The 21457-nt window shown below is 36.2% G+C and overlaps 2 protein-coding genes across 4 annotated transcripts; both read left to right on the forward strand.

The window, feature by feature from the left end:
• Positions 1-194: 194 nt before the first annotated feature.
• Positions 195-7734, forward strand: LOC113639345 (ephrin type-A receptor 4a-like). 2 transcript variants are annotated; one of them, XM_027141168.2, is made up of 12 exons: positions 195-565; positions 1985-2107; positions 2256-2343; positions 2440-2620; positions 2732-2870; positions 2953-3051; positions 3874-4034; positions 4121-4252; positions 4864-4975; positions 5075-5174; positions 6596-6695; positions 6849-7734. In XM_027141168.2, exons 2-12 carry the CDS (start codon positions 2014-2016, stop codon positions 6909-6911), a joined length of 1269 nt encoding a protein of 422 aa, XP_026996969.2. In that variant the 5' UTR covers positions 195-565; positions 1985-2013; the 3' UTR covers positions 6912-7734. The 2 variants fall into 2 exon arrangements, with proteins under 2 accessions (XP_026996969.2, XP_026996970.2); XM_027141169.2 differs by lacking the exon at positions 195-565 and having other exon boundaries at positions 1873-2107.
• Positions 7735-7970: 236 nt separating this feature from the next.
• apbb1 (amyloid beta (A4) precursor protein-binding, family B, member 1 (Fe65)) lies at positions 7971-20315 on the forward strand. Of its 2 annotated transcripts, XM_027141124.2 has the most exons (15): positions 7971-8202; positions 9554-10395; positions 10692-10897; positions 11071-11124; positions 11253-11329; positions 11434-11494; positions 11721-11867; positions 11997-12124; positions 13891-13896; positions 14265-14379; positions 14736-14820; positions 15206-15286; positions 16036-16151; positions 16279-16455; positions 17383-20315. In XM_027141124.2, the coding sequence occupies exons 2-15, from the start codon at positions 9573-9575 to the stop codon at positions 17542-17544; spliced, it is 2238 nt and encodes a 745-aa protein (XP_026996925.2). In that variant the 5' UTR covers positions 7971-8202; positions 9554-9572; the 3' UTR covers positions 17545-20315. The 2 variants fall into 2 exon arrangements, with proteins under 2 accessions (XP_026996925.2, XP_026996926.2); XM_027141125.2 differs by lacking the exon at positions 13891-13896 and having other exon boundaries at positions 7972-8202.
• The last annotated feature ends 1142 nt before the right edge of the window (positions 20316-21457 follow it).

Consider the following 21457-nt stretch of genomic DNA (forward strand, 5'->3'; position numbering starts at 1 on the left):
ACTTTTTATGTGTCTATATTTCACTGTAAGCGTACTATTATAAAATGTTCCAACCTACAGAGGACAATTTCTGAAAAAGAAAAACATATAAAACTGACTGCTTTTATTCATGAGCTAAATAGATTTATTTAGGTGAATTATCCTTATATATTTTTATTTGATGTCATTTCAGATAATTCAATTTTGATTTTTGATTTGGGTTTTTTTTTTAAAGGCTTTTTTTTCAGATATTTTCTGTTTTTTTTCTCATGCTTGGCTCTGGATCTGGTTTAGATGAGACATTTTTTTTGTCTAGTCAGTAATTTAGGCCTGATATATAAAATTGGAAATTGTATGCTTTGACAGGAAACCACAACAAGGGGGCGTGATACTATGACTAAATGTTTCAAAGAAATAACTAAAGGAAAGTAACACCTCTCTTTCCCCCCAAGATAAAGATATTGCTGTGAAACAAAACTAGATGAAACAGCACAATCTTTACTGGTGGGTTGAAGTTTGTATCTTGTTTATTTTAAATTGCAGTCTGTACTCTTTTTGTCTTCGTTCTCTTTGCCTTCTTTTCATGGTACGTACCTTGAATAATGAAATGTCTTTCATTATTTTTTCAGAATTTTCCTATAAATAATTTTGCATAGTTTTGTGGATAAAATGTCACTTAAAGTCAAGGTATTGATATTGATAGGAACTTCCATCCGGTTCTAGCTCTAGTTTACTAGCATGGACACAGACAAAGATACCTAGAAATTCTTAGAACAAGATTATACTAAACCAATTTCCATACATTTCTACTAATTTCAAGCTAGAAATAGTCGTTAGTCATGTCATTTTTGTCTAATTTGAGCATTCGTTTAGAAATAATCAAAGTGACCGACGACAAATTAATGAAAGTAATGAACAGTAACGTCTAAATGTCTCAAATCTTTTAGATAATAATAATAATAATAATAATAATAATAATAATAATAATAAATATTTGGGAAAATCTTTGTGTTTGTCAAACACTGATGTTTGGGGTTCAGTCAGCATTGAGGGTTGAGGTCAGGAAACTCAAGTTCTTCCACACCGACTTTGGCAATCCATGTCTTTATGGAGATTGCTTTGTACACAGAGGAATTGTCATGTTGGGACAGGTTTGGGCCTCTTATTTGAACCAAATGGAATGGAAATCTTAATGATATGGCATTCAAAGACATTCTATACAATTGTGTGTTTCGAACTGTGAAGGCAACTGTTTGGGGAAGATCCACATATGGGTGATGGACAGGTTTCCATATACACAGCATTTCTGGAGTTGAATATTCTGGAGATAGACATAACCTTGGGAAAGAGTTTTTGGGAGTTTATTTATTTTAGTGTGCATGCACTGTGTGTTGAGGAGCCTGATTCAACTCCCCATGGTGTTGTTTGGTCTATAACCTGCTTGTGCTTAGCTTTATCCTGGACTTCTTTATGAGGAAAGTAAAAGTGCAAGTGTATTTTATTACATTTTTAGAGAGTACCGATCTTGTTGGAAGTAGTAGCTCAGTGGTTAAGTTTCTGGTCTACTAATCAGAAGATTGGGAGTTTGAATCCCAGGTCCACCAAGCTGCCTCTCCTGGGCCTCTGAGCAAGGCCCTTAACCCTCAATTGGTCAGTTGTATAAATGAGATAAATTGAAGTCACTATAGTCTACCAAATACCATAAATGTATTTGTGTGGGGTTTTTTTTTTTTTAATTATTTTCACCTGAAACCATTTCAGTGTTTTAGATTTTTAAGACTATGAAAGGCTTTTATTATTTAAATAAACTCTAGTTAGGAGTTAGATTTTACTCAATATGTTAGTAGAATTTTAACTAATGAAAATAGCTAATTTAACTTTGTGTTAGAGTATATTTGAAGTATTATTATTATTATTATTATTATTATTATTATTATTATAGTTGTTGTTTTGTTGTTGTTCTTATTTTTGTTGTTGTTTGTAATTTCTTTCTTTATAATTTCAGATGTTTACACATACATTAAGGTAGAAACCATGACATCAAACTATTCAACACCAGCCCCTGTCTATGTAACAACAGCAGACAACAGCACAAAGAAAGACTTTTCTAGATGTGAAAAATTATATGGTAAGAGAGGAAGAAGATACAGTTTTGTTTGTATACAGTCTGTAAGACTATATCTGTAGGACTGGCTTGTAAAGGAACGGAAATGAAAAGCTGACATGTTGCAGCTTCATTCTATACTTTATCATTCATTAAAATCTTTGCTTTTCAGATAGTGAAAGTTTGCTGCTTTGTGCAATATTAATTATTTCTGCATTAATATTGCTCATCATCATAATGGCTATAACGTGGTTGAAAACGTGAGTTTACTCCTGAGCTACACCAACACAGACTGCAATATTTAAAAGTCTTGGAATCTGAGATGCGCACAGCTTAATAGCGTTTAACTTCTCTAGGTATCAGACCATGAAGCGCAGCATTAGGACTCAGCAGAACACACAGAAGCAGGCAACGTCTCATCCATTTGCTGAAACTGATCGTTCAGAGCAAAGCTCTGAGTCTGAAAAAATAATTACAGTCCAGCTGGAACAAAATGACATTTCCTTCTCTGAATTTATGCAGAGTACAATGCCAGCAGTGAGATCTCTCTTTATATATGTAAAAGATGATGCTCTTTAAAAAAGTGTTGACTTAACGAAGGATGACCTAATGCTCATTATAATCATCATGTAAAACTATATTTCCCAGACTTCTTCATTTAACAAAGCTGATCTTACTATGCATAAGCTCATTAAAGCCGGAAAAAAAGGAATGCTGTATAAAGCAAAAATGATGCGTGGCACCATCAAAGGCCACACCATGTTTACGTGCAAGATCTACAATGAAGGTAGGGTGTTGACATTTGGCATTACTTCTTGGGGTAAATATAGACCATGTGGTTTAATATGTTCTTGATCTTTGTGTTTTAGCTGCTGAACACAAGCAGGTCCAAACAGAGGTTATGATCATGCGGAATTTAAACACACACATGAATCTACTACAACTTGTAGACTGGGACATCACATGCGGTATGAATTGAGCGTTCTTATCACATTTACTTCTTACACTGCAGGTAGAAATGAAAAAAAAAAATCATTTTTCTGATTTTTGGATCTATGGTACATATCTTAAACTTGAGAAACACATGTATCAAAGACCAGCAGAAATATATTCAGTTTAAAATAGTTCAAAAATAATTTTAGTATTTTTGTTTATTTGTGACTTTGCAGCTGGTTTAATCTCTCCAATTACATCATGACATATAACCTAAAAAAGCTGATATCTATGTCGTTTTTTTGCAGAGTCGTGATATACAGGGTCAATTTCCTTTACGAACATTATAAATAACACTCCATTATTTGAAAAGTACAACAAAGCACATTTTGACAGAGAGTTGTCTTGCACCTCCCTAAACAATGCAGAAATAATTGTCCAACAAGCTTTTTTGTCTTTCACTCTCTTTCCCTTCGAAGTGTATTTTTATTTTAACAATATCAAATGTCTAGATTTTTTTTATTAAACACTCGAAATTCCATTGTAATTATGCAAAGCTAGATTACATCCTTTTTTTTCAATTAAAAGTTAAATATAAATAAGTTAAACATAAATATTTGGATTGCTGGTTGATCGTGATACTGACTATTAATTACATGAATTTCTATTCACCTGTAGTGTTTTTTCACTGTTGAAAGTGGCTTTGTTATGAATCGAAAAGTAATTGAAAGTATTCTTTTTTAGTATATTGTCTTGCAATAAATGTTTATTTTACTTCAGTTCAATACAGATTCATGTACTTGCTCTGTTACCAATTTTATCTGAAAAAACTTAGATCGTTTGTCTGTGTGTCAAAGTGCCCTACATGTTAATTATGGAAGATGTAGAACATGGCAGCCTACGTACCTTCCTTAAGGCAAATAAGGAAAGGCTGTGCAAAGATACAGAGCTACGGCATCGCTTCACCATTGCACTTTACCACATAGCACAGGCCTTGAATCATCTGCACTCCAAAATGGTACTTGCACTCAAACCTCATTTGCATTTTCTTTAAGCTTCATGAGTTATTATAGTGTGATACATTGACTGTTATTGGCTCACCAGATACTGCACTGCAATCTGGCACTAAGGAATATCATGGTGCACAGATTTCCTCATGAAGTAAAAGTGGCTGAGTTTGGACTGTCCAGAGACATAAGAAGAGGACGGAGCCTTTCAGGAAGCTGTAAGAAGAACGTAAGTTTAAAGCTTTCATCTTTTTCAAGAACGCCATTTTTCTATAATTTAAAGTTGAACAAAAGGAAATATGACAAAAATGGAATTAAAAAAAAATATATATATAATAACTGTGTGACATGGGTTAAGCCTTTATTGTTGTTTACTAATCTCTGTGCTTGTTAGTGAGGCAAAAACTTCTTTTACTGAAGTTTTGGATACAAAAATGGGGATAACTCCCAACAATGAGTATTCGTGTATATAATATTAACTCATTAAATGATAATATTCTCAGTGAACCCAATATCAGAATCGTCATGTGAGAAATATCAGTTTACATCACATCATTTTAAACTCAAGTTTGCATTTCTAGCAAGAATGGCATTTCCATCTTCTTTGTGGATTAGAGTGATATTTGCAAGCCAAATATTTTCCACATGTATGCAGAAGAGAGGCTAGTCAGTTCTCTCTAATCTGTGCCTTTTAAGGATGTTAAGAAGATGCCTTGTTATATTCAAGTCTTTGCGTGCTTCATAATGTTGAAAGGTTTTACTGCGGTCAGTCCATGGTGCTCATCCTCAAGTAGCACGCTGCAGTCTGGTGGCTTACCTATTTTCATAATCTCCTTACAGAAGCAAGTTCCCTTTAGATGGTACCCTCCAGAATATTTCAAATATGATTTCTATGAATTTGAAGGAGATGTCTGGGCTTTTGGAATCGTAATCTGGGAGATGCATACATTCGGTAGGTGGAAGAAAAAGAGCTCTTAAAGAATACCATCTTATATAAAATATTTAATCAATAATACTGAACCCTTCTGAACCCTTCATTAATATATTCCAGGCACTATACCATACCCTTATTTGAAAACATCAGAGGAAGTTGTGAGATATGTATGTGCTGGCCGCAGGATCCGAGAACCTGAAGAGTGCAGGCCAGAAATGTGAGTGCTAATTTTTGAGGAGAATGATGTGTAATGCAGGGTGGAGTAATAAACATCATTTTTAATTGTGTTTGGATTATGGTGTTTCCATAATAGTCAGTGTCACCAGAACCCCCATTTATCATTGTTTACTTGCAACCATCTCCAACAGACAAAATGTCTTTTGTAGGATTTCTCAAGAAACTGAACAGCCCTTAAGGGTGGCTGTCAGCACAAAAGAGCCTTTATAGTATAATATCTATTCATTCATTAATTCATCTTCAGAAACTTCCAGATTTGGAGAATATACTGTACCAGAAACCCTGGATATGAGGCAGGAATACAGACAGCATGGGACACCAGTCCACCCCTGGACACCATACAAACACGTCTACACATTCACACAGAGGGACTTTCAGAGTAGCCAGTCCAACCTACAGACATTTTTTTGGACGTGAGAAAAAACCAAGACCATGGAAACCCCATATGAACTTTAGAAATATATACTAAAGTTATTCTCATCATACTGCCACCCCAGCAAAACACTAGACAGTGTGGGAAGGTAGAATGAGTCCAGAAGTTTACTACACATGCTGAAAATAGCTTCATCGGAAATAAAAAATGACTCTGGTGCTATTTATGGAGAGTCTATCTAGTCCACCTTACAGTATCACTGCTGTGCACCTCAAGGGACCTCCAGCCATATTGTCAACACATCACCATGTTTTTCACCATCCCACTTACTAATTACTGAAATTACTGACTGTAAATTGTTAACCAATGCAGTTAATAATGTTTTTATTTTATTACACTAGAGGGTTAAAGGTATCTCTTCTTATCCAACTTTTGTGCACTGGACCAGTAAAAAAAAAAATTAGTTATGCTTTCCAGAAGACCCACACAACTACATTATTAGTGCATAACAACATATTTCAGCTTTAAATGGTTTCAACCTTGACTCCAAAATTATTAAAGCCTTCTACTGTGTGTTTTCATCCATTTATACTACTATTATCTCGATACAACATCCAACATGAAGCTCATGTCTATGACATTGTATATGCTGTAGATACTGTAGAGTGTTACTTACTGTTACTGTTAAAGTCTATCTGGAGCATTAGACCTATATACATTTGCACACATAGTCATTTATGCAGTTATCCATTTAGCCTATCATCACTTGAAGGAAATTTTTGGCTAACAGGAGTGGAACCCATTGTGGCCTTCTGCTGTTGTAGCTAATCTACCTAAAGGTTGATGCTTTGTTTAGGTGCAGTATCCTTAATTGCAATATGGAAATATGGAACTTTTCTACATTCATCTGACCTTTCTAATGAACAAAATGATTCCCAAGTATTAATGTACTTATAAAATATTTTTGTAAGCGCAAAGTAAGCATCTGATGTAAACACTGTCAATATAAGATTGAATGTTTACTGCAGGCTTCAGATGATGAGAGCCTGTTGGCAGGAGCCATACATCATGAGACCTTCCTTTTTGGATATTGTCAGTGATCTGGAGAAAACTCTGGAAAATGATCGTGTAAGTGTTCTTGTTAGCAAACTACAATATGAAGATGAGTATCAGCATCATTTTAAATGTAGTATTCACTTTCTGAAAAGTTGCAAATATTAAATATCAATAGAAAACTATCAAACTAAAGTATTTGTGCATTTCTGTGTGTGTCATTCTTAGGATTATCTGAATATGGAGATCGGCACTGTGATTGTAACGGTGGAGTCTGAAGATGGAGATTAATTATTATGCCTATTATTATGCTATTAATGAATAATTATTAGGATTTAAGATCAATTGTTGGATGTATATCATTCAAGACTTCAGTAGATACATGTATAGGATTGTTGGCCTACTCATCAGAAGGTTGTGAGCTTAAATCCCAGGCCCACCAAGTCCCCACCATTGGGCTCCTGAGTAAGACCCTCAACACTTAAATGTATAAAATGAAATAAAAATGTAAGTCGCTCTGGATAAAGGCTTCTGCCAAATGTCATAAATGTAAATAAGCATGTCAAATATTTACTACTACCTTTTGATACAAAGCTCATATTAAGGAAACTTGAGCTGTCCTGGAATGTCACTGTAATCAAATTGTAATTTAAAATTGTAAGGCTTTAACTTTTTAACTATATAGCAGTTTAAATCATTTCATATACAAAAGATGTATAATATTTAATGCATTATGTTTATACAGTATAGATACAAGATGTTTTATTATGTGTTCTATCAACGTTTATTGATCTGGCTATTTGAGTGGATAAAGCAACAATTATAAATCAATTGCTCAAAGGATCACAAACTTGTGTGCAAAAATATTATATATTATATAATATACAGTGTTTGTGTAGCTCATTTAACACACTGTGATTTGCCATAATTGTATAAAATAATCATTCTCTGACTCATCATTTGAAAATGAATGTCAGGCCTCTTATATTATTTAGAGACTACTAAATATAATTATTTGTAGCATATATTGTATTATATCTTGTTGCAGTGTGGTTATATACTGTTATATACTGAAATATATAGTTATACTGAAAAATGTCATCTTTCTTTATGAATTACAAAATCAAGTGTTTTTGTCATATATAATGATTTATAACGAGCTCGGATTATCACTAAGCAAAAGTGCTTTAACAACTAATATAAAAAATAAAAATAAAATGCAGCATCTCCTCCGTTCATTCATTCACTGCCCTACCTGTTCCTCTGACGCTATGTTTACGTGGGCTGTATGACGTAGGGAGCAGCTAACAGCCTTAGCTAGCTAGCAGGCTAATCGTGGAGTTGACTCCGATTTCTGATTCCTGGTTTTCCTCGCAAACATCGGAGTCGACTCCTAGACGGAGCCGATTCTACTGCACTATATTGACGACGTTTAAAAGAAGATTCGATTCTTCGTGGTGTCGACTCCTAGCCATAGAATACGCTACAACGGAGCAGCTGTGATTGTGGAGGTTGACGGTTTTTGCTTCGCTGCTTTAGTAATAGTAAATGGTGGATATTTATGAAAAATATTTTTTAGAAGGTGAGTTGATATTGTTGTTGAGTTTTATTTGACTAAATCTGTAATTTGTTTAGTGAGAGTTAGCTAGAAGGGTGTGTTTGTGTTGGGGCGAGATTAGCGGTGTCCACAGTCAAGATCATGGATGATGAACTCGTTAGCTTTTTTGCTAGGTGTGGAATTTACCTCACTGTTGATTAAGCCGTTTATTTCGTTTATTTAAATGTCATATTTTTACTCGAGATCATTCTGATATAACATTACAACATGTAAGCTTTTCGTTAACCCGCTATTAGCTTGGTTGTTGGCTAGTTTGACCAGCTAGGCTAATGTTTAATGCGCAGGTAACGGGACGGCCCACGCTAGCCTGGTTCTACGTGATGTTGCAGAAAACATACAAGCCGGTAAATGCTGCTGTGTAAGAGGAAAATCGCCGTGTTTCGATATCATTTAAGCATCGGACGAGATGTAATTCAACATATAAGAGAAAACCCGACATTTAATAGGCTAACTCTTACAACAAGGCCTCGTTAGAAACCAGGTTTGCAGTCAAATAAATCCAAGCAGCAACAACAACAATAATAATAAATCAAGAAACCTCGAATGCAATGTAACATGGTACTGAGATGTCAATTATTTTAATATATTTTGGTCATTAAATGTAAGCAGTCACGACATTAAATGGTGTGTCTATAAATATGTGCATTCTCAAACTTTTTGTCTGCAGAAACACGTTTCAGAGATCAGATCTCAAAGAAGATTTATTTTCTGATCATATTCCAACTGATTATATATATATATATATATATATAATGTGTGTATGTGTGTGTATGTGTGTGTATGTATGTGTGTGTGTGTGTGTGTGTGTGTGTATATATATAAGCCAAGAGTAATTTGATTTGTGAACTGTCATTTACAGCAACTACACGTAATTATAGCTACTTCAGTAGTAGCTGATAGTCATCACACCATTAAAATATAGAAATATAACTATAATAATGATAAAGTTGACTTGAAAATCACTATATTAAAATACCACATTGGAAGCCATCTAGCTAGGCAGTGACTGTAATCAGTGATGTGATACCAATTGCTCTAATTACCCAATACTGAACCTGTAGTGATATTAGCTTAGTGACCCTTCTACTTTGAATGTGATGCTGATTGTACATTGTTTGATTTAAGGCAATTCATTATTTCCGTTTACTACACTAGAGTCTCATAAAAGTTTAGAAAGCTGGCTGTCTGAACCATTGCTTTGATTATGCACATTTTTAAAGTAAGGTGCTTATTTTAATTGTGATTCAATTGTAATGAGTTTTTTCCCCTCTAAACATTCTAAATAGTTTGTTGTTCTTCCTCCAAACCTTTCCAGAGGTGTCCAATCCTGTGAGATGTCTTTGGAGAGCACATCAGACCTGGTTAACGAGAACACGTGTGTACCCTCCTCACTGAGCCTTGATCTACGCTGCCCACACAGTGCTCTACTGGACACAGATCTAGGCCTAAAAGGCAAAGATAAAGGCTCGTCCACTTCCTCTACTAAGAGCCGCCATATCTACGCCAGCACCACCACAACACACCTCCTCACCGGCAGCATGGGTGGCCGGGACGATGACGTCTCTCACCGTGAGGAAGAGCGAGCAAGGAATCAAGAAAATGAGCAAGGTCACTCACTGTCTGGGAACAATGCCAAGTGGATGAAGGAAGGTCAGAACCAGCTGCGCAAAGTTGCAGAGCAGCAGCAGGACCTCAATAGAAATCCAGACCAGAACCTTAACCTAACAGAAAATGAGAACGAGAGTCCAGACGTGAACCCAAACCAGAACCATACGCTTGATGAGCAAGAGCATGATGTGGAGAACAATAAGAACTTGAAGGTTCTCTGCTCAGATGTAGACATCAGGAATACTGCCAATGAACCTTTACTGATCGATACCTCTGAGGTTCCCAAGAGCAAGGAGCAGGAGGAGGAAGAGGAGGATGAGGAAGAGGAAGAGGATGAGGAGGAAGAAAGCCTGCCAGCCAGTAGTGGAGAGAAAGACACAGATTCCTCTGAGGCGCAGAGCAGCAGTGAGTCGAGGAAAAGCGGTGAAGGTGGAAGCAAGAACAGATGTTTACTGTTCGGCAAGAATGGTGCTCCCAGTGATGAGGACTCCAGCTGTATGTCTTTGTCTCAGGGGAGCACGGCCACCAGCACTCCCGATGGGGATACAGGTAACGCAGACGAAAAGAAAGTTTTTTTGCATTTAAAGACTTGTAATACATTGTTTGTCAGATTTTATTGATATGGAGCTCATAACAAACTATTGGCAAACTAATTAGCAATAAAGTTGTGAAATGTTTATTTGTTCAGGCCTATTGTTTATATTTTCCTGTGGATTGTACAAAGCTTAATCTGCAACTAAAGCATGCTGCCTAGTTGTAAGCCTTAAATAGCTGTGCTCTGTGTAACCGTTCTCTGCTTTCTTTTTTTTTTTTGCTCTCCCTCCACCTCTTGGTGTGAATATTAGAGTCTTACTGGGACCGCAGTGCATTTGAGACGGACACCGACCTTCCAGCTGGGTGGATGAGGGTGCGGGACACTTCTGGCACCTACTACTGGCACATTCCAACAGGCACCACACAGTGGGAGCCACCATCTCCAATGGAGGAGGGTGCAGTGCCAGAGAGACCATCAAGCACCTCCCCTGCAATTACACCCTCTGAGGAACCACAGGTACAAGCAGTGGTCCATTTAAATGTACAATTTTTATAATATACTTTCTACCAATAATACTGTACATTTGGACAGCAGTGTTAATAGTTAAAAAGGAAGCGTTCTTTCTCTGATCTAAAGTGTTTGTGTGCATATATCATACATCAAGCATAAAACCTTGCTTCTGTTTTTAGATTACATGGAACGGTGTTCCTCGTCAAAACAGATTCAATGATGACTTGTGGAAGGTGGGTCAAGTGGTTTTTATTTCAGCTTGGTGTGGTTTGCTGTCTATTTATATACTGCACATTTATACCCTGTTTAACTGTAAACTTTGAAGACTGAGATGTTTTGCTGCTGTTTTATTTTGTTGAAGGAGGAGGATGTAACTTCTGATCAGAGTCTAAAGGAATTTGAAGGAGCTACACTGCGCTACGCCTCCATCAATCTCAGGTATAACTTATTTTTTGTATAACTTATTTCAGCCCTAATAAAAAGAGTATATATTTTTGCTCTTAAAACATGTTAGTACAAATGTATTTACTCTTTATTCACAGCTGTGCACAGTCAGAGGGAGAAGAGAAACCAAGTTCATACAACAATGATGGAGAGGCCAAGGTATGGAATGTATTGTGTATCAACACTCCTCTGCTACATTTATGTCAGACTTCCTTTCTTAGAAGCTACATGGCTTAAAATAAATAGTAGGGAAGTTGGCTTGATTCTGGAAAATGTTTTTTCCTGTTCAGATTCCATTTTAGTTTAGAAAAGTTTGTAGTGCAAGCAAAGCAGTGCTCCCACGATTCAGATCTCATTTCTTTTCTGTCGTGTGTGACTTTTGTAGTGTTTTGCTGTGCGATCTCTGGGATGGGTGGAGATATCTGAGGAAGAGATGGCACCTGGCAAGAGCAGCATTGCTGTCAATAACTGCATCAGACAGCTCTCCTACCACAAACACAACTTACACGACACAGTCGGTATCTGGGGAGAGGTGCGTGCATGCGTGTGTGTGTGTGTGTGTGTTAGCGTGCATGCAGGCTTTGCGTGCATTTCTGTTTTTGCTGCAAGGGGGGATGAATTAAAAAAAAAAAGTTGGTAATTATGCCACTGCATTCTCCAGGGGAAGGACATGCTCCTGGTGCTGGAAAACGAGATGCTAAATCTGATTGATCCTCTGGGACAGACCCTTCTCCACTCACAGCCTATAGTCAGCATTCGTGTGTGGGGTGTCGGCAGGGACAACGGCAGGTGAGCAGACTTTAGAAAGAGAAAAGGTGTGACCAAAACATAATTTTTTTTTAAATAAATGGAATATCTTCATAGTCATTGCATGGTCCAAAAACCTGACCTCACTGACCTTTAAGTGTGTAATGATGACGAGTTCAAATACTCCACCATTTATGGTCATGCAGAAAAGAGAGAGGCAACATTCTAAACTGTCTATTTGTATCTGCTTTTAAACACAATAATTAAAAACAAAATGGTGTGATTTTGTACATGCCAAAAACAATCAGGACCTGTTTTCTGCTCTCTCCAGCTCTGTGCAGTTTTATCTGGAGCGCGTCACAAAAATGAAACGAAACTAATCTCATCATAGTTGCTTAGACACGAAAGCAGAAAAATGTGCTAAAGAAACCTTTTAAGCGGACCAATTTAAAATGAAAACAAATATTCTGTTTGTCCAAGATGCGTAACAATAACGATGAGTACAGTTTTTCTGTCTCAGCTTATTGGTGCCAATATAGACGCACCCAGTCGCATCGTAATAATCTGCACAAACTATTCACATGATTAGCGCACATAGCTACCTCTGCAGTGGGATTCCACATGGATATGCCCATCGGGGTGGGTCATTGTCTCCCTAGGTGTGATAATACATCAATATTCATGCCTGTTGGAGCTCTCTCTCATACTGCCTTTCTCAAACAAAGTGTCATACAAAAGCATCTATGCATTGTTTTATGTGAATGAATGAACAGGATGGTTTTCACAACAACGTTGTAAAAAAGACTCAGATCTGCATAATCCAGGGCACAAAAGTTTGTGTAAATGTACTTAAATAAGTGTTTTATTGACCTGTCACAACATCTCAAATATATTGTTTTGTCACTAAACATGTTTAAACTTGATTTTTTTCAAAAATACAAACATACACATGCATGTTGCTTACAAATTGTAGCTTGTTTAATGTAGTACATTGAGACTCTTGCTATTATTGTGCTATATGTAACTGAAATAAGAACAATGTTCATGGCAAGTCAAAACATCCTTAGGATCTTTAAAAAAGGCATTAGACCTCTAAGAGATGAACAGAGTGTTAAAGATTTATTTGTATATTTAATTTGTACAGTTTTACTATAAATTGAAGTATTTCCCATGGAGTAATTTAACATCCAAACTTTAAAATTGCAATAGATTATATTCTGGTAACATTCTGAAATTTTTTCTTATCACTTCACCTTTTTCCAGGGGTCGCTTTTCAACCTATTCATCTGTTTTATGTATTCGCTTTTATCGTCAATTATTATAAGTACTGCTAAGCTATGTTTCACTTTTAATGAGAGTTGTGATGTTGAGAAACCTCAGAAAAGACTACTAAATAATTTTGTCCATAAAAGAAAAATTGGCAACAGATCTATTCAAAGGAGCAGTTATTCTCCAGCAAGGCATATTGCACTGAGAACCCTTCCTCTTCTCTACGGCTATATATTCTTTGTTCTACTTTTTAAATGTCCGGCTGGATGCCAAGCTAAAAGATCAACAGAAGTCTATAATTGTGAATATAAATATTGGGATAGTTTTTCTTTCACATTCCTGCCACACTGCTTTTTTTTCTCCTGTTAAATGATGCTGATCCTATTTTGCTAGACTCAATGCTTAATGATGCATGATGTATTTGATTTTAGTTTAATTTGACTTGCTAGACTAAGTTGGACTTTTGTTGTGCTCCCTCATTTGTTTGCTGTTCAAACTTGTTTTGGTTTCTCTCTATGCTGCTGCATTCTTGGATTCAGGGAGAGGTAGTGTATCGCTATTAATGTGCTTTATTTTCCATATTTGTTGTTGTCATGGCGATCTGTTGCCACAGCTGATTTTTCACCCCGCTAGCCTCATTCTCATGGCCAGCTCACTGTTGTGTGGGATCCTCCCTCACAGTGTAAAGTGCATTTACATTTATATTCACTCTGTAGTTTGCAATAGTCTTCATATGTTACTAATTTGATCGACTTAGAAATATTAATAGTATAAAATTGTAGTGCCCTTCATTTTGTCCTTTATCATTTTAATCTTAAAGCCATCCATCTTCCATAAGCCTCACAACCCAAATATGTGTGTGTTTTTTGTGCATGCGACCACATGTGAGTTATGACTGTTTGTTTCACCACAGGGACTTTGCCTACGTGGCGCGAGACAAGCTAACCCATGTTCTAAAGTGTCACGTGTTCCGGTGTGACACTCCGGCCAAGAACATTGCCACCAGCATGCATGACATCTGTTCCAAGGTTAGCATTTCTTTGGAACTAGCAATGAATACATGTTTTACAGTGAATCCAAAAATCTTTTTTTTAAATGAGAGAAAAAAAATGGTGACTATATACACCATGGAGTCTGTTAATATAGCATTTTGTGTGTATTTTTGGCAGCTATTTTTCTGTTGTCATTGTGTAATAATCTTCTAATTATTCTGCAATAAGGCCATGTAGAAAAGTTTAGCATTTTTTTTTTTTGTGAAATTATTTTGTGAATTAAAAAAAAAAATTAAAGGTGGAATTAATATTTATAGAATTGTATTTACTGAAAAGGGAAATGCTTATTTGTTGTAAAATTTGTTGTTGTCTGGCCTTTGCTTATGCTGCAGATAATGGCACAGAGGAAGTCCTCAAAATCAAGCCTCACCAGACTCAACATAGATCCTTCCAAACTAGTGGACATTCCAGTACAGGGTATGTAGAATATTTAGAACAATATTGGACATACATGTACATCCCTTTAGGCTAGAAAAAGGCTAGAAGGTGTGAGGTTTTTATACCATCACACAGATGCCACACCTGATATCACCCGTTTAATCACGTGGGTTTCAGTAGACTCCGATGTGGCTTCTACTTGATTGGTATGAAGACCTGCACCCACACCGGCCCTATGCAGATAAGTTCGGACACCCCTGCTTTAGTAGATGGTGCCAGTGCGTTGTAATTGGACAAGTTTAAAAAAAAAATGTTTTTCCAATATTCAGCTGCCCAGGTTTGCTTAGCCTGTGTGTAGCTTCAGATTTGTGTTCTTTTTGTATGGGAAAGTAGGTCTCATGATTTTTTAATTTTTAACTTGTAGAGTTCCCAGCACCAAAGAATGAGCTGGTCCAGCGTTTTCAAGTGCGTTACCTTGGTAATGTACAGGTGGCAAAACCAGTAGGTAAGGAACAATTTTCTCTTTCACAGGCTTCAGCGTTGTTACCGTGTGAGTCCGAAAGCTTTTGTAAAGGCCAAATGTTTCACTAGTTTCTCTTCCTGTTTTGCTCAGGAATGCAGATTTAAGAAAATGATTTAGGAAGGCAGAGGTATTTCCTGATTCACCCTCAGCATAGCTTCTAAGCCAGCATAGCCGTATTAAAACATACCAAGCAAGAAGTGTTGAAACTCAGGTCCTGGAAGGCCACTAAAGTACATAGATTTGTTTTTCCTTTTTAGACACCAAATTAAAATTTTGCTGTGATGAGGATTTCTGGGGGGATTTTTATAGACATCGCAATGTAAAAAATGAGGCTAAATTAAATTGGCTTTAAGTCATTCTGGTAAGCCAGAATTCAGCTGTGCTGGAATTTTTTGGTTAAGTGAAAGTATAAACTCTGAATTAGATTCTGCATAGTAAAGAAAATTCTGCCTGCTTTTAATTTAGCATCTGCACATTGAGATTAATAAAGAGGATGTGAGGAGGTGTCTATTTACATTTGGTCCTTTTTATAAAGGGGCTACAGGAATGGAGTGCGACACCCCAGGGCCAAAGAAAAGTGGTGTTGGCCAACTAATATAGACCATGGGTGTATTTGGAATGTCCATTTATATAATTGGTTGTACTTTCAGCAGTAGGATTTAAGGTTATTTGTTTATTTATTATAACATTGTAATACTGTTTTTTTGTCTTGGTGTGTGTTCTCTCTTTAGGCATGGATACACTTAATTCTGCCTTGGAGATAGCACTTGCCTCTAGAGACAAAGCAGACTGGAGTCCTGTGACTGTGAATGTGGCCTCTGCTACTCTGACTATACTTATTTCAGATGTGAGTGTAATCACACAAACAGTTTAAGAATTCTTTTTGTAATTCAACCTGCTAGTTAAAACATTGCATTTATTTTGATGGGCTTAAAATGGCACATTGTATGTATTTGTGTTGCGTGTGAATGTAGACCGAGGAGGTTCTCTCAGAGTGTCGTGTTCGCTTCCTTTCATTCATGGGCGTGGGGAAAGATGTACATACTTTTGCCTTCATCATGGCTGAAGGCCCTGGAGATTTCATCTGCCACATGTTCTGGTGCGAACCCAATGCTGCCAGTCTGAGTGAGGCTGTGCAGGCTGCTTGCATGGTAAGTAAAAGGAACAGTGTACTACTGTCGATACGTAGATCAGAGAAGCCCTCTGTGGGTTTAGTGTTACTGTAAGCAAAGGACTATCCACATTCTTCCAAATACCTTAGAAAAAGTATAAATACTAAAATAACGAGTTCTTGCTTGAGCAATAAAAAAATATCAGTAGTTGTTATACTTCATAACAATTATCACAGCTATTGATTATACTTGTTGGAACCACTTACTAATAATAACAACGAAATATGAGGTTTGAATGTGTTACAAACTGTTCCAATTCATCCTTAAAATCCAGTATTGACTGGCTGGCTGTGTGAAAATTGCCTTAGAGGCAAGTATAGAGGCAAATATTGCAGAATGTTTTGTGCAGGGGTGATTTTATTTATTTATTTTTCATTTTTCTGTAGGAAGTCTGCATTATAACACGAGTATGCTACTGCATATTTAAAATGACACCTAAGAGCTGTGTTATCTCCATTAAAAAAAAAAAAAAGGATCGATTGACAGTTGTGTGTCAGTATTTATTGATTCCCTGGAAGCCCTTCTCTGTCACACAGGAGTAGGTCTCGTTTAATCTCGTCGCATTACAAAAAAAAAAAAGAAAGTACTTGTCATTAGGAAGTTATTAATAAAACTGCTTGTTTTCCTGCAGCACGGATGTTCACGTTCAACACTATGCACCTGGTGGCTGCCATAAAACTCCATAAGCACATTAGTGATTTGTGAAAGGACTGAAAAGTTAATTAAAATTAATTTATGACATTTAAGTTTAAATTGCTTTGTGAATGAACATGTGCAATGTTTTTTTTGCTGGTAATCAGCCTTTTACAGACTACATTTAGTTAATGTTTTAAGGCTGCACTATATTGCATGTATAAAAGATTGCAGTGTTTGTCATTTGATATGTCTGTGTGCGCCTTGTTCCAGCTGAGGTATCAGAAGTGTCTGGATGCCAGGCCTCCCAGCAGTATCTCGTGTTTGCCTGGCCCTCCTGCAGACTCTGTTGCTCGCCGGGTGGGGTCCAGTGTCAAGAAAGGCGTGCAGAGCCTGCTGGGAACATTCAAGAGATCTGGAGCCCAAACACCGTGAGAAATGAAGTCCTCCTCACACTGGCTCTCGCTCTCCACCTCCCTCTTCACCCCAGTTTGTCCTCCACTTGTCAGCTGTAGATCTCAATCAAGTGTTGAACACACATTTCATTTCTCCTGGCCTCTTCTGATGAGCTCAGGTTTCCCTGCATTTCAGTGTCATGAGCTGTATGAATGTACGATCAAGACATGATTTAGAAAACAAACGGAGTATAGTACAATATAATTGTTACAATAATTATGGAAACACTATTTCAAACTTTGGTCTAGGAAGATAGTATTGCATCTCATTAATGATTCTTCAGCAATGTCTTTTTTGGGGGTTTGAAAGCAGTTTATCATTGCAATTTCTGTCTCCTTAAGAACTGGACCAAAATTAGCATCACAATGTACACTAAGAACCTTAGGTGTTCACATCTCAGAAAAAAAATGCATACACTACACTTGCTTTTTAAAAACACTAAAACTAGCACCAACGTTAATACAGTTGATGTAATGTGCTGTGTGTACTGTAACACTGCTGTTGACAGGTTTTTTTAAATATAGAAAACATATGATAGTAAGTATGTTTAAATAGAATGGAAGGATCTTTTTAAAGTCGTGTGCAAATTTTTCCGTTAACAGAAAACACTGTGCTTGTGAAGTCAGGATGCTTTCACTCTTGTTTTTTTCCCCTCCACCGCAAGTTTTGCACATAATCCTATGGGAAGCAGCCACAGAGTACACTGCTTTTAAAATGTTGCAGCCAGTGGCTTTTGATCACAGTGAAACACTTCTAATGCAGAATGCCATGAAAAAAAAAAAACAGGGAAAGAAACAAAACAGAAAAACATGTGATGTAGATGGGGAGATATTGGTGTGTGGCTGCATATACTGTAGCAGTGTCACACAGACAGCTCGTAAAATCTCAAAACTCACAGCAACCAACCAATCTCCTCATTACTACAGTTAAAAAAATCTTTAATGCTGACAATAATCAATCAAATCTAGATGGCAAGCTTGTCTAAATAGTTATCAATAGGTTATTAATAGGACTGGTAAGAATGTTGTTACACTGTGTGTCACATGTTCCCATATCGGCACAATAAGTGAACTAGCCAATGGTTTTTCCTTTTAAAAAACAAAAAAGGCAAGTGTGAAAGCATCCTTACCACAGCTAGACTATAAATCTACACAGAACATGACTGCGTTTTAGAAATCTACACTGAATATGACGTGTGACCACGTTTTGATGTGACCTTATCAGTGCATTATAAGTTTATTATTTACAAGTTTTGATGGTTTTTATCTGACTGGAATTATTTAAACAGATTATTTATATACTATAAAATAGCGTTACTGTATCATAGTCTTCCAAAAGGAACGGCTCAGCAAAGAGCCCCTGGATATTTCACTAGCTTAAACGGGCATTAGTGAGAATTTTATTTTATTTTTTTTTTTATTAAAGGATTTTAAGTTGTGTTGAAAGAATATTGTTTCCCTGCTGGGTGGGATTTTTTTTTAGATTGTGAGGTCTCACCACTGTTTTTCTTTTTCTTTTTTTTTGGAAAAAGGAGTGGTTCAATAATGTTTCTGAATGTGTGCAAGTCTGCCTTCATTGGATTAGTGAAGTCTGATGTGGAGGAGAAATGCTTTAATCACCCTGTAGGTGTAGGCACCAAGATGTATCGGTAGAGGGCGCTCTCTGCTTTCTATTGGGTTTGTAATATAACGTCAGGCTCATTTCTCAAATGGTTTCTTTGTGTGTATTTTCGAACAAAAATCTGTCATAATTTCTCATATACTCTTGAAAGAACCATGTTTCACTTATTTCATGTGTATATACAGTTGATACACTGATTAATTCCACCTCTCATGCACCTTGTAATATAATTCACCATGACTTTGCCTCATTGTTTGGCTTTAAACCAGTACCAGCCAGTCACAAAATCCTACACATCCTACAATTACTCACTGAATGTTGTGTACATAAACTAATATAGTGATAGTAGCAGAATGCACCCATATAAAGTAGCACATTTCTCTGAATGCTAACAGGTTGTGTAAAACTACTTCACCCACAGACTTTTCTTTAGATTTACTCTTCACTTGGCTTGTGAATAAGCCTTAGCTCTTAGCTCCGCTGCTAAAGAATGAATGTTGTCTGAAAGGAAATGGAGTTCTGTCTTTTTTCCCCCATTTTTATTATTATTTTTTAAACCATGTCACAGTAGCTTGCACTGCAGTCGCTCTACTAAACAAAAATGTATATGTGGTTGTGTGTCTGCATTTCCTGTATAAACTGTAAGGTACTGTAGGTCTAGAACACTTCATGTCATGGAGATTGGTAACAACATGGAATAATATCTATGTATTGTACCTTATAAGAGGAATGTAAATGTTAGTTGTTTGACTAAATCATTTTAGGAAAATCTCCTTTTTTTATATGAATAAAAATGTAATGAATGACTGTGCCAATGTGCACAAAGCCACCATAACCAGCCAGCCAACATCACATTTCTTTGTGCATAATAAAGCCATCTGTGAGCGAGTTCTCTGTGTATAGGTGTGTGCTATGGTAGTGCATTTTGTCACATGTAATATGCAAATATTATTCAAGTGTTTAGTGTTTCTAGAATGCATTTTTCATTTCAGTAAACGAGAACATGTCTCTTTTATTTTGTTATTGCTTGTTTTGAATTGCTTTCTTATCATGTAAATTAGGTGTCATGTACTGTATATACATATATATTAATGATGTGTCACTTGACAAAATAAAAGTTACTGTCTGTCTCCTCGCTCAGGACTGTGTGCTAAAATGAAATTTAAAATACAAGTATAAACCAATGTAGGGCCTCTATTTTATTTTATTTTATGCTAAAGAACAAGAAATATATTTATCCAATCTGGACAGCTGATTAGAGAGAGAGAAAAACAAACATCACCTGGTCCCTTTATACTCAATATGTTTTGTTTTTACACCTTTCTTTGTAAACACTAGAGGATGTTGTGTGTAAAAATTCAGTTAAAATCCAGTTTATATTCTCTAACCATGCCACAAATAAAATTCACAGAAATATTAAAAACACAGAAACACTTTTTCATCATTGTTTGATGTAAGAACATTATCATATGCTCATATCATTGCAGTTTTATCTCTATGCATTGTAGCTCTCATCTGTCTAAAGTATATGGCTGAATATGGCTCAACAGCAGGTGTACTGCTTTATCCCAACCTACTTAATCTACTGTTAATCACATGTTAATGTATACAGACATGCTAGAATCCAAATTTTCTCCACGTACATTTATTTGAACATTTATTTTCTCCACGTACATTTATTTTATTTTTTGTTTAGGAATTTGAAAGGTTTGTTAACAGCACGACTGAAAAGTACTTTATAACTGTACTTACCCTATACCTTTCAGACTAAATTCTCTGTGGGAAAAATATTTTTTGTGGAGTTCATATATATATATGTGTGTGTGTGTGTGTGTGTGTGTGTGTGTGTTTTATTATCTTATACATTATAAGATTGTTGGAATGCCACAAAAGAAAGATTCTATAGCTTAATTAAAAACAGAAATTATAAAACCGACAATACTCTTGACTCTTGACTATAGACTTCCCCAGACTGCCATGGAAAAGTCACATATTTTACCCCTTCCAGTGGAATCAGGATTATCTACTATCTATACTTGTCCATATTTTGCTTGTCAAGTATTTTTCTTCTATGAACCATTTAGCACTAAAACACTTTTGTGCATAGTTGTCCCATTTAATTACACCAGTAACTGTTTTTGGAAGAAACATGATTATAAAGGCATATTTTATGCTTGGTTTTGCATTGGCAATATAGATTGATAAATGACAATAATAATAATAATAATAATAATAATAATAATAATAATAATAATTACACAACCTCCAGGGT

This window comes from Tachysurus fulvidraco, chromosome 20 (genome assembly GCF_022655615.1).
Source record: "Tachysurus fulvidraco isolate hzauxx_2018 chromosome 20, HZAU_PFXX_2.0, whole genome shotgun sequence".
Lineage (NCBI taxonomy): Eukaryota > Metazoa > Chordata > Actinopteri > Siluriformes > Bagridae > Tachysurus > Tachysurus fulvidraco.

Bases quoted from the DNA above. Each gene is read 5' to 3' on its own strand.
- LOC113639345 (XM_027141168.2), top strand. From the start codon at position 2,014: ATGACATCAAACTATTCAACACCAGCCCCTGTCTATGTAACAACAGCA. The intron at 2,108-2,255 runs GTAAGAGAGGAA...TTTGCTTTTCAG, and splicing joins TAGATGTGAAAAATTATATG to ATAGTGAAAGTTTGCTGCTT. The intron at 5,175-6,595 runs GTGAGTGCTAAT...TGTTTACTGCAG, and splicing joins GAAGAGTGCAGGCCAGAAAT to GCTTCAGATGATGAGAGCCT.
- apbb1 (XM_027141124.2), top strand. From the start codon at position 9,573: ATGTCTTTGGAGAGCACATCAGACCTGGTTAACGAGAACACGTGTGTA. The intron at 11,125-11,252 runs GTGGGTCAAGTG...ATTTTGTTGAAG, and splicing joins TCAATGATGACTTGTGGAAG to GAGGAGGATGTAACTTCTGA. The intron at 14,380-14,735 runs GTTAGCATTTCT...CTTATGCTGCAG, and splicing joins TGCATGACATCTGTTCCAAG to ATAATGGCACAGAGGAAGTC.